Below are 17,808 nucleotides of genomic sequence, written 5' to 3' on the forward strand. Positions count from 1 at the left end.
AATCCTATATGTATAATAAGCAATACGATACCGTTTTTGAAGACGAAATCAAAAGGCAGCACTCCAGAAACTATCCTTAAAAATGTATTAAAGATGATACACAATACCGACATTTTGGTCCACAAGCGGGACATTTATCAAGATGGTGCAACTACATGACAGAACTGAATACATATACATACCCCTAAAACCCTCACATAAACCAAGTGCTGCACATTACAATGATTGCACAGCGCAAAGCATGTACAGTACTGACCTGAAGAGAACTCAGCGCGATCAACAGCGCAGGGAGCTGCCCGTGTGGTGGGACACAGGAACAGGCTTCTGGGGTCCATACCCCACGTAATACTTAGCAGTGCAGCGCCTCCATCTGCCGTAGTCTCCAGGGATATGGAGGTGATCTCCCACGGTATAACTGTAACTCTTCCCCCCAATTAGATCACACACCAGGCAGGAGGTATATTGCAAAACAGGAACGGGTTTATTACTACTCGTATTGCAGTAATACAGGTACTCAGCAGCCACCTGTTGGATCACAGTCTCTTCTCTCAGATATCACGGGAGATAGTCCCTGGACAGTCACTACAGGCCTAGGGCACCCACAGACATCCTAGCTCTTCCCCACCTCCCTAGCAGAGGCAGAGGTATAGTCAATCTACTCCTCCCCCAAGGGAAGAGCACATGAGAAGGCCCCAATCTCAGGCTCCCAGTCGTGACCTGCCTTCCTCATGGGGAAGGACAACAACTAACTAGCAGGGCTGTCCTGCCCTTAAGTACAGCCAGAGGGCGGGCATCCCGTTGGCCCAGCTACAACAGGATATGCCACCCCCTGCTGTCACTAAAGCGCAGCACCAAAGGATGAAGGGGGAAAACCCCATGATAACAACTGGCAAACCTGTGAACACCAGGGTTTACTGCCAGACCATTGGGTAGATTTAGTAGCCAGGGGGTACTCCGCTACATATATATATATATATACATACATACATACAAATACGTCCTCATGTTATTAGAACAGAATTATGAACAACCATCCACAATGCAAACAAGTTTGATTCTGCATTTTTATTTTCTTACAAGTTAGACAGCCAATTTGGATGAAAGATTGAAAACCTAGGAAATGTGAGTGTAGCCCTGGTCCTCTGCGGCTCCTAGAGACCCCCCTCCTTTGCGGCAGCGTGGTCGCGGGTGCCGCCGGAGCCAGCGACGGACCCGCCGGCTGCTTCCAAAGGTGGGGGCCAGAGCAGGGAGTGTTGAGAGCCTTAGGAGGCTCTGCGGCGTACCCAGCTAGTGGGGGCCGCCATTGTGGTTGCGCATGCGCAGGAGAATCACGCACGTGGCCCCAATACAGAAATAGCCTCCACGGGACTACAATTCCCAGGAGGCTAAGGGGAGAAGGTACCAGGTGCCCTAGAGTGGCCAATAGGGCTGGAGGATCTGAGTGTTAGCATTTCAATTCAACAGAGTAGTTAGCCAGTGTAATTTGGAGTTATCTTCTGTTACTAAAATGCAGCAGCAATCGGTGTAAATTTTATTGCAGACTGCCACTGCCACTATACACTTGCTGCATTGGAATTTTATCTCCCTTATTTTACAAATTAGCTAGCCACATAATGCTGACATAGACCTTTTGATTTGATCTGCACACTTTTTCGTTCCCTATGTATTACATTAAGAATATACTTTCCTTAATGATTATAATGAAATAGGTATTAATACGGAATTACCGCTGCCTTAAACAGAGTAACCGAGTAACAGTGTTCTTTACTATACACTGCACTCATTTGACTCTGGTATTTTTACTATATACCATTGTCAGTCTGTTTGATTGGACACTCTGTGCTTTGAGAGACCCATAATATATGTCCAGTGCTCTCCAATCAACAGTCACTATCCTAGCTACACAGTAGTCTACTTTCTGTCAAACAATATGTATTTTAACTGCGTTGCTTATTAGGACTATTCGGCCTTTGTCACTCAGAACTATTAGATTGGAAACACTATGAGCCTGGCTAATATCAGCCCTTAGAATCCACCCTATCAGGCTACTATAAACATACCTGTTTTACTTAAGGTTCTATTACCATCACCTACTAGCTTAGGGCACCTTTTCCCTGCTGTAGGTCTCTGTAGCCTTATTTACCTTTGAGTGACTACTCTATTCAGAGGTGGCAAGGAAGTGTGACGTCTATATATATCAAACTATACATTTATATACCACACCTTCTTTGAATCCTATATGTTCTTACCACCCTGATGCACCTTTTGAACTAGAATTATTTAATGCAAGGTGCCAGTGCCTTACAGTTCTTCTACTTACCACCCCCATTAATTTGTTAGGATACACTTTGGAGGTGGTTCATCTATTTAATACATATTTTAACCATTAGTGTTGTGTGTTCATTTTAGAGTGTTATTCACTCACTATTGCATATGTTAATAAAGGTTAAGTTTTATCCTGATTATACTATCCTGTTTTGAGTGCTAGTTACATAGGGGTCTCTTTCACCTGCTTAGGCAAGTGCTGTTTTCTACCCAATATCTCCACCCCTGGCACCTTTATCTGTACAGACTGTAGCAAGAGCTATCTCTCCCTTCCCCCCCCTTCTTTCCCCACATTCACATAAAGCACATGACCCAACATAGTATTGAATACAATATGTGAAAAGTGTATCTTAGCCTTGCCTGTCATGTGCTGCTAACCACGAGGACGCCTACATCATTAATCCCATTCAGAAAAAGCATCCCCCAGCCTATATAACTAGGGAAACTGGTGCTTGGCTGTATAATTGTGAAGCAGTTTAGCATCAAGGAACATGAGGAGAGAAGTGAATGCAGCAAGAGTAGAAAAGTCACTTCCATTCTAGTGAAAAAAGAACAAACCTTAACAACCTCATAGGGCTACAGCGAGGAAAGTTAGAAAAAGGAAACAGATCAGCTGTGTTAAACAAAATTAATGGACAAAGGTCCAAAAATGATTTGAATAATGAATAATCAAAGAGATATGAAAATGTGTTATAAGTCTAAGGCGTTTAGAAAGACATTTATTGTCTAGGGAGTGTAACAGCCGCGTGCTAATTAGAGAGAGACAGGGATTAAATGAGCAGTAAATAGCCTTGAGTGTGACATTAATTAGAGCCAACACAAGAGGCGTAACAACAGCTCGCCTCAATTACTTGAATAGTCGAGGGGACAATTCGCAAGTTGTGTGTACATTTGTTACATCGCCATAGAGTGACCGGCTGGAAGGAGAGGGAGTAGTGACTAGTGTAGGAGAGGGAGTAGTGAGTAGTGTAGGAGAGGGAGTAGTGAGTAGTGAGTGACTAGTGTAGGAGACATGGGGTATCTGCACGCTGGGGCCCTGCTGATGATACTAGTTGCCTCCTGTAGGTTTCAGGCAGCCCATGCTCAGTTCCCCCGGGCTTGTGTGAGTGTGGAGGCGCTGGTGGCCAAACGCTGCTGCCCTACTCTGGGCGCTGCTCCGGCCAATGTGTGCGGCTTCGTGCAGGGACGGGGCCAGTGCTCGTCTGTGACGGTGGATGAGCGACCCTGGAGCGGACCTTACACGCTGCGCAATGTGGATGATCGGGAGAAGTGGCCCATGAAGTTCTTTAACTTTACCTGCCAATGCACAGGTTAGTGCTCCTGAGGGGTAACTGCATAGCAGTGATCACAGTGCTACAGTATGATCACAGTGCCTGTAGGGTTGCATCACCATATGCACAGTTATGTTATATACTAGTCACTGGTTTGTAAAGGAAAAAATATATATACTGTATATCTACAGTATATCTCTCAATCGGTGGGGGAAGATTGCTTTGCTTTTCTATATAAATCTTGGTCACAAATGTTGATTGAAAATAAGATGGTACTTTTCATCATTAATAGTGGGGTCGCGATTTTAATTAACCTACACCTTCCTTTCTATCTTTTTGTTCCTATGACCTTTACTAAAGCGCTACATTTACTTAACAGAATTCAAGTCTCCTGGGATGAGGCGTAATATCCTATGATTGCTATTATATAACCTTTATATACTAGTAATTATTGCTCTTAAACTTTTTGTTCTTTATTTTTTTATTATTCCAGGTAGGGTATCTGAACATATTGTGAGTTACTTAGCAAAGTCTTTCGCTATAGCACTAGGACAAAAGAACTGTTAAGGAAAAACATGCCTATTCAAGACAATGGGGGTCTTTCTCAATGTTGATCACGAGTTTTCCCTGGTTTTACAGCCAGAAGACTTTGCATGAAGGGGCATTTATCAGAGATAGATGGGGCAAATAATGGCATACTTAATGGCATGTTTAATAAAGTAAATGCAAATTTCGCTAATAAATTATAGCTGTGTAAAATAAAGAGGGTTTTCTTATGTGTACCTTTGCAAAGGTTATGGTGCAACCTACTCCCCACCACCACAAAAAATGTTTTGGAATGCATCAAACACTTTCATTCCTAAACTTAGAGATTCAAGTTTCTTCCAAAACAGATGTCTACCATCAAATGATACCATAATGCAGAGAAGCACCTCAATGTATTTTCTTTTAATTGTGTTTGAAGTCCAGAATGGCTTATCTGAGAAGCCACCAATTATGTCTGCACTTCAACTACACACTATAAGACTTCCCAGGAGTGCACAACAATTTGTAAACTCTGTGCTTGATTACACTTTAAATGGTACTTCCAGGGAGGCACACTTATCTTACAGGAGAGGATTTCTTTAAAATGACATTGGAGCCCTCAATGTGCCATGCTGTGTCTCCTGCTCAGTATGTGAAGATGTTAGGCTGATGCCACAATGTGCTTACACACTGTTCTCCACAGATGCTTGATTAAATCTATGTTCCCTGGACCAGTTTCCATTACCTTGCTCTATATGAGCACCGGCTTTCAGACACACTTGATTTCTAAGTAGTTATGTCCTCCTGTTTGAGAATGGTTGGTTTGAATTGAGATGTTAATGTGACTTAAAAAAAAAAAAAAGCTCATTTTATTGCAATTTTTATAACCAAATAAGGAACAGAACACGAGCACAGGAATGGGGTGGCCAAACGAAATATTGAAAATGAAGAAAAACAGTGGTACCCGGTTACCTACAGCATGAATATCTAATATACAAACCTGCTTTTCAAGTGGAGACAACCCAGGATCAATTGAATTATTTTATTTTTTTATTTATTTATAAAAATGTTTTACCAGGAAGTAAAACATTTTGGATCAATTGCATTAGGGGCCAAATCCGATTTGACGTCCTGAATCACCAATAAATGTTCTCCATGGTTCCCAAATGTTCTGGAATTTGTAAAGAGTAATTATTTAAGCCTGTGAATTTTTCCATTAGGAACACCTGCCATAGCCTAGATTTCACCTGATCTATAGAGGGTCCTGTTTAGGTTGCTTGCATACAGCTATTATCTTGCTATATGTGGGCTATGAGTTTATTTTTTATCTATTCAGTTTCTCCACTGGTTTGCACAGTAATGCTGACTAAGGTGTCTGTAGGGAAGGCAATATCAGGAATGCTCTCTATCATTTACATAATCTTGAGACCTCTGGGCAATGCTACCACATATGCAAAAATGATCACTGCTGGATGCAGCCTCTTCCACATAAGGAAAAAAACGAGACAGAATATTGACAGTTTCAGAAGGGGGTGAAATATCATTGATGTAATATTTTGAATTCATGTTCTTTGATTAGCACATAAATTGAACTTTTTTTTGCAATTCCCTTGCATATGTCTTAATCTAGTGCCTCCCATTTAAGCATAAACTTGGGTTTGTCAGGAGTCGAATACTGTCAGCAGTTTATATATTAAAGATATTAAGCTTTTATGTTCACCTTTACTTGGGCATAAGCCTTTGAGTAAGGGGCATTGGATTTGAATGAAGTCAAACCAGAGGCAAAGTTGGTTATCGAATAGAGGTAGCATTGAGAATTTGAGCAAAGTCATGTTCTAACTAAAGCCATTGTTTTTAGGGGGGAAGGACGGACCATAGGAACTTTTATGTATGTTAGGAACTTACAAAGCCTAGGATTCAATATGGCTTTTGTTTTTGTTTTTCAATTACACAATGTTATGTGGTATATATTTAAGGTTTGCATTTTTAATGCAGCTCATTGACTCACAAGGAGTACTGTGATCTTTAAATATATGGTGATGCCCAACTGCTTTCACGGTTTGCCAAATAGCTCTTGGGTATAATTTAACTGTATACTGGTTACACTTCATTAGAAAAAAATGTGTACAGTGTCGAACTTTAACTTTACGTTTCTTTTTGGCCATATTGATCGTTCAGACTTTTAAGCATTTGGACATGTTTCATGGAAATTATTTTTGTATGTTGCACAAATTGTGAAATCAAAGCATAACAACAGGGCAGAAAGTAGAAAATGACTATGTAATTGCTACTTAATCTTTGGGAATTTAATCGTTCAGGTTTATTTAGTGTGACATTCTGATCCAATTCATGTAATTCCTGCACCAATGGATTACTTTCTGTAACATTGTGGTCATATGATTTAAGGCATGCGATGTCTTTCACTGGGCAATTACTCAGCATTTTCACATCATTTAAAGATTAAATCATAATTACCTTCAGTTAAATCAACTTGATCATATTAGATATGTGTGAGTGCTGGGACAATGCTGTACTAAAAGTTTGACTATAAAATACTGGTTTGCCAATATCCTCTTGTGCTAACATTTGTTCATATAGTGATGCTTAGAAGTAGACTGAAATGTGAGTACTACTTTGGCGTAATCTGTATAGGACATGTGAAGTTTCAAAAGGTCGTATGTGCCCCGCCTAATGAGTAATTGTTAGCGTTCTCAAATTAAATCTATGAAGAAATCTCATGCTGGTCCATTAAAATGGATTGCTAAATCTAAACTCAAATTATTATTTTTTTAATTAAAGAGCAACATGGTCATTATAGCTCTTTTCACAAATTTAATTCTAATTTTAACTGTTTGCCATTGTTGAGTACTGAGATAATATTGACTTTTAGGTGTTCAAAGCTGTAATCCTTGGTAGAATTGAAATCCACAGGAATTCAAATCTCAAACATTCAGTGCTCCTTTTTATTAATTTGTCCTTAGGAGCTGAGTAATAGAAACCCAGGAAGACAAACGTTATTTCTGATGAAAGGAAAATCCTCTTATTCTCTCCCTAGAAAGATATAAAAATGCAGGCAGAAACATCTAGTATACTGTATAGACCAGTGGGGGAGGTAGACATACGCGGGCAACATTTTTCAGGGCCCCATTATAAATGATTGTATTAGGAGACTGCACCGAATTCACGGGCAGAACAGCGTTCAGTTTGCTGTGGGATAGCACATTTTTTTTGATATCTTTTATCTGCATAAATTGGCAAGTTATCTGGCTTCTAAGAGTCAGAATTAGAAGCCTCATTTATTAGACATACAGTAGTGTCACAGTATTGATACACTACCACATCCACTTCTGCTGTGACCTGCAGGAGATTTTCTCTTCTCTGAGAGAGAACCATAGTCAGTACAAATGGCTAAGTGACAGCTCAATTTAGGGCTATCTACATACCGATATATAACTTCGGTAGTGGCTAATATGCAGCCATTTACTCCAGCCCGATTTCTACAACGGGGCCATGCTCCTCCCATTATTTTCCACCTAACTTGCTACCCTCATCAGCAACGAAAGAGTTAACAAACATTTATTTTGCAAGACTGGTTAGGACTACACCTGACTGTACTCTGTGATATTAATGTGGTATCCACGTGTAATCTGCCTTCCGCTGTCTGACAGATCAGACTGACCCCCGGCATTCCCATATCTATGTAGCCGTGAGACTTAATTTGTCAGGCTACTGTATTATGCCGTTTTTTAGCAATAGATTTAGCTAAATTAACAACATAAGAGCACACACCCACCTCTATTCAGTTTTAATTATTTTTAAGTTTGCATTTTTGTTAACTTTATTTTAAGCCTTTTTTATTCTTTTTTTTATACCATAATGTTAAACCGTTTATCAAATGAGTACATGCTTTTCTGTAATCTAAAAAGTATGCTTTGTGAAACACTATTTGTTTCTACTAGGAAACTTTGCAGGCTATAATTGTGGAGACTGCAAATTTGGCTGGACTGGACCAAGCTGTGACCAGAGGAAACCTACTGTTGTGCGGAAGGATATCCATTCCTTGACTGCTCAGGAGAGGACACAGTTCTTGGATGCACTCGATCAAGCCAAGAATACAATTCATCCAGACTATGTGATCGCTACTCGGCATTGGATGAGTCTACTTGGGCCTAATGGGACAGAACCACAAGTGGCTAATGTCAGCATTTATAACTTCTTCGTCTGGCTTCATTATTTCTCTGTCAGAGATACATTGTTAGGTTTGTATATATATATATATTTTTTCCTTACTTTGTAGGTTAGCTAAAACAAGGAAGTTCTGTATCCCAGGCCTTTCATGTACAGAGTTATTGTAACTAACACGGCAGTACTTGCTGCCTCCTTATGAGATCCATCTGGGCCAGGTTTGGGAATTGGGGTGGTTGATTTAAAAGCCTAGATTGGTTAAAGGTGTTCATGGAGCCACCATTTCCATATTCTAGACCTAGAGGAAGTCTATTTGTAAATCGGTCACACAAGGTTTACTAACCTGAAATGGTATTAAAGTTGCTGAATAACTGATGGTCATCTGAAGATGTCCAGGTAGTCTAGAGCTTTTACATCCAGCCTTGAAAACCTACCCTTCATAGACATATGTTGGAGATATATATTCTGATTTTACAAAAAATTATATACATTGGAATGTGTAGCACCCAAATAACGGCTGAATGAACTAACACATGGGGCTCCTCCTCACTACCATCATGGGATGTTTCATGTCATGTGACCAGTCAGTACTCCAGATGTATTTTTCATGGAGCTGACATGGTTTAGCTGGGGTATTAATCTTGCAGCTCCAATTGATTTACTTTTGTATGATAGCTTAAATTATCCAAAAGATCAATATGTTCTGAAGACTGTTGTACAGATCAGCAATGAACAGATTAAGGAGCAGTGGACCTAAAATGGAACCCTGCCGCCTTATCATTACACTCTTTACTAGACCAATCATAATGGGTTCCATCCAGCTTTCTGCACGGACACCTATTTTATCCGTTTATTGTCCGTCATACTCATTTATCCTTGTACAGAATTATTTTGTGTCACAAATAGTAATAGTATATGGACACAACATTTTATGCAAAATACCATAGTTGATCTCTTTTTAAATACAAATTGCTATGAGCTACAGAAACAGAAATTGAATTTCTGTCTTACTACATAATATATTTCTTCCTTTAGGACCCGGACGCCCGTTCTCTGATATAGATTTCTCCCACCAAGGACCTGCTTTTGTTTCCTGGCATCGATACCACCTGTTGCTGTTGGAGAGAGATATTCAGGTTGTGCTGCAGATATAGATAGATTATACTCCGATGAAATAGACAGCCCTGTAAAATTGAATATCAAAATGTGATCTTTATCGTCCAAACGTTTTGGCCCTCTGTGGGACCTTCCTGAGGGTGGTGTGGAGAGGACCAAAATGTTGTTTTTTGCACTTTGGACAATACAGTATGTATGCTCCGTGGCTGATACTATACACCTCATACATCGACCTTGGCCCCTTGCAGATGCACTTACCAGAACACCCTCCTACTGTCTCTGCACATTCTTCCTACCTACCAATTAGATTGTAAGCTCTTCGGGGCAGGGACTCCTTTTCTTAATGTACTTTTATGTCTGAAGCATTTATTCCCATTATGTGTTATTTGTATTATTTGTTATGTATATGATTGTCACTTGTATTACTGCTGTGTACATTAATGGCACTCTATAAATAATGACCATACATACATACAAATACAAGAATTTTACACACTAATTTTATGAGAAGTAGCAAACGACTGTACCATTCTTCCCCCACCTGGGTGCCCCATTAAAGCTTCTGGCACCTAAAACAAAGTGGTTTAGAAAACCGGCATTATAGCGTGCTGTCATTGATGCTTATTTTCATTGGTAACTGACAGTTTGCTAATTAAGGGGTCACAATATAACACATTACATTCTCTCCACTAGTTTTCTCTTAACGTACTGTTCAGGTGGTAGAATTGAAAGTGCTGCATATGTATTTTAAATGGAACGTGGTGACACATTGAGCAGAAGGAGCAGTTTACAGATGCTGGAGATGACGTCTCTGATGGGACATGTGCTCACGTGCTGTGATCCTAGCTTTAGTGTGGAATGTGCTCAGCTTAGACATTAGTCCTGCAGCGCCTTATTTAAAGTAACAGTTAGCCCCAAAATGATCGATATTAAAAATGAGCTCCGTGTTGCCAAACTTATTTAAAGAGAAATTCCAACTATTGATTTATTGCCAAAGGCCTGCAGGTGAGCGTTTACATGGCAATCCTGCTGTTCTTTCTTTGTTCCAAACACAAAGCTGTTTTTCATGTAGACTATAAAGGATCAAATTAACAGTCTTAATCTTGTAATGTCACTAATTAATTGGCATAGGAGCCATATTAAATAAGGTTTGGGGTATTTTTCTAATTTGGAACAAACCAATAGTAGGCACTGCATCTTTAAACCATGGGCTTATGGCCCATATTTACTATGCAGTCTTCTTCCATTAGATACCTTCCTGAACTGGAAGATGCACTCGAATAGTCTGTAAGGTGTCTTCCAATGCTGAAAGGTGCCTTAGGGCAGAAGACTGCTTGGTAAATGTGTATGTCTCCTAGATACATCTCAGCTGCTGAAAGTCTTTAGGTTTAGCAGGTAGTTGTCTGGTGGCAGTTTGGCAATTTACTATTGCCAATCTAGCAACCTTAATTGAAGATTAGTTCAGAATAGTTGGCTTTTTAATAGGACTATGCAGATTGTTTTAGTATTTCAGAATAAATACAGACCTCAATCTGTAACTAAAATACTTTTACGTTGCAAAGTCCCCAGATATTTCTTGCTTACCACAACTGGAGCCGCACACATGAACCCTTTTGAATGAATTATTCACATGATTCCTCTATTTATAAGCCCGTATGATCATATTTGGCATGCACACAACAACTTAAAATATTTACAATGTTTAGCTAAAGTTCTAATGCTAAACCTTCAAGCTTGTTTTACGATAGAAAAGTTAGTCCTAGCTGCCGATTGTATGTATGAAGTGGTATTGCCCCTTTAAGTGCATATTCATTCTTTGCATTCATAGAGAATTGTACTAGGCACTGTCTATCTGTATGCTGCATGCTTATGATTTCCTGTCTGAGAATAATCGTTCTCTAATCCTTACAGAGAATGATTGGAAATGACTCCTTTGCTTTACCATACTGGAACTTTGCCACTGGTAGAAATGTGTGTGATGTATGTACTAACGAGTTGTTTGGCGCACCCAGACTGGATGATCCTAGTCTAATCAGTCTGGACTCTAGATTTTCACGCTGGGGAATAGTGTGCAATCAGTAAGTCACCTTTTGTACATATATAATCTTACTTGAGGACTCTTGATTTATAACTGCGATTAAACACTGGATAAACGTGTTAATGAATCAGACCATTCTGTATACCACTTGTCTCCCTTTTTCTTTCTTCATAAAGAACCTCAGTAATGAGATTAGAGAAAATGTGTATTATGAGACCTCAGACGAGTACAAATTCAATGTATTTCTTTATTCACACCATATTTAGTTCTTGTCTGTTTTGGTTTATTAGCTCCTCTGAAAAACAGGGGTGAAACAAGTGAACAGTGGGCCCCAGTGCAAAAAAACATTTCTGGGCCCACCTGCTTCCCCTTCTACCTTATCACTTTTCTGGGGTGCAATTTTTCCCTGCTCAGTGGTGATTGACGGCCATGAGCAGTGACATTGCACTCTGAAATTTTGGTGACAATTCTGGCGCCGCACTGAGGAACACCGGGTAAAAAGACATAACACCATGAAGATAGAGTGCCTGGGCAATGAGCATCGGTGTCTTAAATTGGCTATAATTTGGTTCCTGCTGACATTGATATTTAACCTAAACACACGCACCCAAATGCTTATCTGGTGGTCAGTTGTTCCTTTTTAGTCAAGGAAAATATATAGTTTTTATTTTATATCTCTGATACAATTATTGGAGGGAGACAATTCAACTGCTAATCTGTAATGAACCATTAATACTGACTAATTGCATCTCTTTTTAAATCTTAGTTTGGATGACTATAATCGATTGGTTACTCTATGTAATGGAACAAATGAAGGCTTTCTGCAGAGGAGCACAATGGAAGGATCCAAAGGACCACTGCCAACTATGGAAGATGTACGAAAATGTCTTTCACTTAAAGAATTTGATAATCCTCCTTTCTTTAAGAACTCTAATTTCAGTTTCCGGTATGTTACTTAGGATAACTCTTTAGAATAAATGTGGTAATGAGCAGGTCAAATGTGATGGAAGGTATTGCAATGCTTTCCCTTTTTCATTTACAGCAATGCACTTGAAGGCTTTGATAATCCAGATGGATTGTTTGATTCTCCAGTAATGAGTCTCCATAACTTGGTCCACTCTTTCTTAAATGGAACAAGCCGTTTGTCACACTCTGCTGCCAATGATCCCATCTTTGTGGTATGATTTTCTTTACTCTTCCAATTCTAAAATGTTTACTTTGTTGATGCCTCTGTGAAATCATAGGGGATTGGATGCTTTCCTATAGTGTTGAAGTGTACTCAGTAATCGTGGTCCTCCTGGAGACATCACATATAATGTCTGAGAGCCATTCAACAAGGCTGCGTTGTTAGCCTTTGCTGTCGTACTCTAATCTTGTATCCGTACTCCCTTTCTCAATTTATAAAAGTCAATCAGCTTTAACTTTAGTGTATACAGTATGTTGGGTTTGTGTATGAGCTTATTTATATTTTTGGGGGATAAAATGGTTACTTCTGGGAGACTCTATTTTTGCCTTTGTTAATATTTTGTATGCTACCTAATAGAAAATGACTACTGCAAAATCTGATTCACTTGTAGGTGCTCCATTCATTCACTGATGCCATCTTTGATGAGTGGATGAAACGCTTTCAGCCCACTGATACTGTGTGGCCTGAAGAATTGGCTCCAATAGGACACAATCGCATGTACAATATGGTACCGTTCTTTCCACCAGTAACCAATGATGAACTATTCACAACAGCAGAGCAACTGGGATATACATATGCTATAGATCTACCGGGTAATAGTTTTGATATGTATAAACAATGGTTTTTTGAATTGTTACCTTTCTCCTTCTGAAGTAGTATTGCATGTTCAATTTGCTGTAAACGGGGAATGGACAAGCCAATGTATTTGACTTATACGATTCAGGGGGTTGTATTTTGCAAAGAGCACAACTGGGAAATACTATAACTTTGGATTACTGGACATTCTGAAGTTTTAAGGTACACACTGAATATTTTCCTATTTGGTTTACTATCAATTTGACTGGTTTTGGTGAAGTCTTCTGAATGGGGGAGTGGGTGTGGTGGAAATGAATAGCTGGGAGGAAAAAAATATGGAATACTCAATGCAGCCCTTCTAGATCATAAGAACCAACCTGACTAGTGATAGAAACAGAGCCAAACACAAGTTCACTGGATGGTCATTTATTGTCTTTTTTCCTCTGTCGTGGTACAATCCTTAATCATTCCACCCATTTCTACTCTCCAGTTTCTTATGGCACTAATTGAACATGGATTGAGAAATCCACATTGCTTGAAATTTAGTGGGCAATACACAGTGTAAAGAGCACATAAGGCTTAGATCCCAACAGTATTTACAACAAATAAATGCATTAAAAAATAACTACTGTATACTGCACAAAAGTAGTAGGGTTTTTATTCACCCCCCCCTCCAAACCTCCCTACTTTTAATAACACTATTTGACTTTCACTGTAGTGAAACAATGTTTCTACTATAGCTTATGAGCTCATCTATTACCTCTTAAATTGTCTGTCTCGATTAGTGCTCTGCTAATCTTCCATTCAAGTTTTATTGCACATGACATGGGAAAGTAGCTGTACTTATGTTTAGAAAACAGTTTTATTCTTTTGACTTTTTCTTCCAGCCTCTGATGACGACCCTCGGGCAGTAGCCGTAATGATTGGGTCAATTGTTGGTGGAGCACTCATTGCTTTGCTTGTACTCCTGCTGTTGCTAGTCCTGTTCATGCATAATCGGCAAAGAAAAGGCTTTGAGCCACTGGTGAATGCAACATTCAACACCGCAAGATACACAGAGGAAAAATAGATAGAAAACTGCTCTTTTGATCTATTGGAAATGGTATACTACTTCATAGTAGTACAGTGCGGACAACAGTAGCTTTCTCATGATTGGAAAATCTTTAACTTTGTCCACAAACATAATCTTTCTACTCCCCCCCCCATTTGAAAATGTATGGTACTAATCATAATGGTTGATGAAAATTTGAATAAATGCAACATCATCGTAACATTCTGAGGTTTTACCACCAGCAGGCTGTATTATCTCCTTTAGAAAGATGTCCTACATCAGTGATGTATAAATGTTGTCAAAGAAACTTGGTGAAATACTGTAGAAACCATATAAATACCATGTCAAATCTCTTGCCAAATGAGTTTTGGGGGCTTTTGAGATGTTGTGTGGAGGAAGTATATTGTAAATCCTTTTATGCTGGGTGGTTGAAACTGCAAATATTAGCTTGTATACCTCATTCTGTACAACTATTTAATGTATTTGTCTGTATGTTAACATGTATAATAGTTGTGTTTATCGATGTGGAGCTAGTTGCCAGATTTTAATATGCCAAGCTAAAACCTTCTTGCACAAAGTAGGATGTACTTGTCAGGAAAAAAGTAGGTGTTCCCAGCACTCAATAAAAATAGTACATGGTATTTCAACACTAAGTTGTATCAAAAAAATTAATTGTATTGAAAATGAAACAATTTAAGAATATATATATATATACATAGACAGATACGGCATGAATACACATCTCGTAAAAATGATATACAAATACATGTAAGCCTAACCGGCACATGGAGGAGGGAGGTGATTGGGACAACGGGGAAACAACAAAAGGGTTTTTTTGGGAAAAAAAGCGGTAAACAAAAGGGCAATAACAGGAAGAACATGTAGTGGGAAAAAAGGGGGGGCAACATTTCAGGCTCAATACCCTTTTCTCAGGCCCTTTCCCACGGCTAAAGTGGGACATGTGGTACTTCCCTTTGACCCAAACCACAAATGTTTCCCTCCATACAAATAGGGAAACTGCACTGGAAGGATCTTAATAGTCCTTTTTTCCCACCACATTTACTTCCTTTAATTGCCCTTTTTGTGCCTTTTGTTTACCTTTTTTCCCCCCAACCCCCCCCCCCCCCCCTTTGTTGTTTCCCCTTTGTTCCAATCACCTCCCTCCCCATGTACCGGTTAGGCTTACATGTATTTGTATATCATTTTTCCGAGATGTGTATTCATGCCATATCTGTCTGTGTATATATATTCTAAAATAGTTTTATTTTGAATATAATTCATTTTTTTGATACAACTTCATTTTGAAATATCATTTACTACTAAAATTCAGACTTTTGAAGGGTTAAGGTGACACACAACCTTAAACTCTTCTCCCCCTCCCCCCCATGCTTTGCTGATGTTATGATCCGATTACATCAGAGAATGCGGAATGCTTCTCTGATCTGTTTTATCCCCAGCCCATTTCTCAATCAGGCTTTTCTGGACCATTCTTCCCTATGGCTTATCTGATCTATTTCTCCTCTCACCCCACAAACATTGAGTTTCTCAGGTGCCTTCTCCACCTGCCAACCAGAAGCATAAGGCTTGTCCAATCCCTTTCACTTCCTTGCATCAGGATTCTCCAGTGTGTCTCAGACTGCCCCTGCAGATGCATCAGGCTTTTGTGATCCCTTTGTTCCCCTTGCCTCCAAGCAGCTGCAGACCTTTCTCCCTTCTCTCCCACCCCCCCAGTATTAGTCCTCTTTGATTCCTTTCTCCACCCACCCTCTGCATTGCACAAGTATCAGGCTTCTCAATTACCCCCCTCCCACCACTCCTCCATGCTTGGTTGTTGTGACGGTGAAGGGGTTAACCAGGCTTATAATAAAGGTCAAGCCAACATGGTTAACCCTGACCCGCGTGTTAGGGTCTTAGAGTGTCAGCTCTGGGACCCAGATGCCAAATGTATTACTGCAACTGTATACTAATTCGGCAACATTAAAGATTTCTGTGACTTTTTACCTTTCCGGGGATGCTGGGATCAGGAGATTTCTAGGCTGTAAGTTTCAGGGTGGGTTTGGCGGAGAAAGTCTTTGCAGAATGTGTATATGTAGCGGGGTTCTGGATTGTGGGATACCCCAAGAGTTGTATCCAGAAATTGAGTGATATCCTCAGATACAGCTAAGCGCATTACTTCACCAACCTCGTACCCTGAAACCGTGCTTATGACCCTCCACCAGAGTTCCTGCTGCAGCATCTTCCAGACAAGGTAAATGGGAATGAAGGGGTTAAAATATCTGTAGGTATCCTTAGTATAGCAGAGGTACCCACATACCTGCCCAGGTATCCTGAGCCTAGAGTAGGGGTTCAGGAAGGTGCTCACGCTAAGGTTATGAAGCTGAGCAGATTTGCAGTGTTTTAAAAAGTTTAAAAGTATTTTTCTCATGTGTGCCAGGAATGAGGCTAGTGATTTGTAGGGAATATTTACACTCACTTCATTCCTGACACTAGAATAAGAACTCATAACTTTTTGCACGCAGAAGACAGGACACCACATATTTTATTAAACGGGAATAGTTTAATATGTATAGCTATTGCTGACCTGTATATGAGCTGAGGGCTTTCTAAGTCCTGGATTCCGAAGGCACAGATGGCTACCAGGCTTGGCATCGCTATGTCTGTCCCAGAGCCATACTTGAAAGGGCTCAGAGATACCTAGGTGTTAGGCCAGATTGGGCCCTGCCATATTCTGGAGCACCCATATCCTGGCCTGACACAAGGCAACATCACACCCTTTGCCCAAGATGCAGAATCGGTGGAGCCTCGCACCATGGGGGGTGAAGGGGCAGAAAGGGATATTTCACCTGCCCCTGGAAGACTCAGGGGTGGGAAACCCTGTCTGATTGTCTCAGATTGGTTGCTAGGAAAGTTGCTAAGGTTTTTTGATTGGGCAACAGGGTTTCTGGGAAGATATACGAGAGGTTTTAAAACTCTGACACAGCTCAGATTTGTCAGTTTTCCAAGATTCTAAGCAAATTCCAAGCGCCACACCAACACCGGCGAAGTAACAGATGTGAAGGACTTTTTGTGAGTAACTACTGGTCATTGGAAAGTGCTCTAAAAAGGTGATCTGAAGGAATTTCGTTCCGGAAACGGATTTATTCGTTAGACCCATCAACAGCTAGTCTGTTAATTTTGAATTGTGTAACATTGTGTGTTCGTCTTATATAAGAAATAAATCACCATTCATTTTACTATCTTGTTTTGCTCAATCAAATGATCCCGGATATAAAAAGGTGTTGTAGAACCTGATCTCCTGTGACATGATAGTTGTGATGATAGTTGGAGTGGAAATTCTCCACGGTCCTATAGTAATAGTCTTTAGTCTACTACATACATCCTGACATAAGTGATGTCAACTTCACCAATTCTATCTTTACCTTTATCCATCCCATGTTCGCTGATGGGATGGATAATGTAGTATGATGATGTCTACAAAGCATGGGGGTGGGGGGGGGAGTTAGGGTTGCGTGTCACCTTAACTTTGAAATGTCAA

The 17,808-nt window shown here is 40.0% G+C and overlaps 1 protein-coding gene across 1 annotated transcript; it reads left to right on the forward strand.

Moving 5' to 3' along the window:
* The first annotated feature begins 2,770 nt into the window (after positions 1 to 2,770).
* On the forward strand, positions 2,771 to 17,506 carry DCT (dopachrome tautomerase). Its single transcript, XM_075590864.1, has 8 exons — positions 2,771 to 3,635; positions 8,081 to 8,380; positions 9,342 to 9,442; positions 11,334 to 11,500; positions 12,227 to 12,406; positions 12,503 to 12,638; positions 13,038 to 13,239; positions 14,110 to 17,506. Exons 1-8 carry the CDS (start codon positions 3,338 to 3,340, stop codon positions 14,289 to 14,291), a joined length of 1,566 nt encoding a protein of 521 aa, XP_075446979.1. The 5' UTR covers positions 2,771 to 3,337; the 3' UTR covers positions 14,292 to 17,506.
* The last annotated feature ends 302 nt before the right edge of the window (positions 17,507 to 17,808 follow it).

This window comes from Ascaphus truei, chromosome 3 (genome assembly GCF_040206685.1).
Source record: "Ascaphus truei isolate aAscTru1 chromosome 3, aAscTru1.hap1, whole genome shotgun sequence".
Lineage (NCBI taxonomy): Eukaryota > Metazoa > Chordata > Amphibia > Anura > Ascaphidae > Ascaphus > Ascaphus truei.

Coding starts and splice junctions, on each gene's coding strand:
- DCT (XM_075590864.1), top strand. CDS start 3,338: ATGGGGTATCTGCACGCTGGGGCCCTGCTGATGATACTAGTTGCCTCC. Junction 9,443..11,333: donor TGTTGGAGAGAGATATTCAG/GTTGTGCTGCAG, acceptor TAATCCTTACAG/AGAATGATTGGAAATGACTC. Junction 11,501..12,226: donor TGGGGAATAGTGTGCAATCA/GTAAGTCACCTT, acceptor TTTAAATCTTAG/TTTGGATGACTATAATCGAT.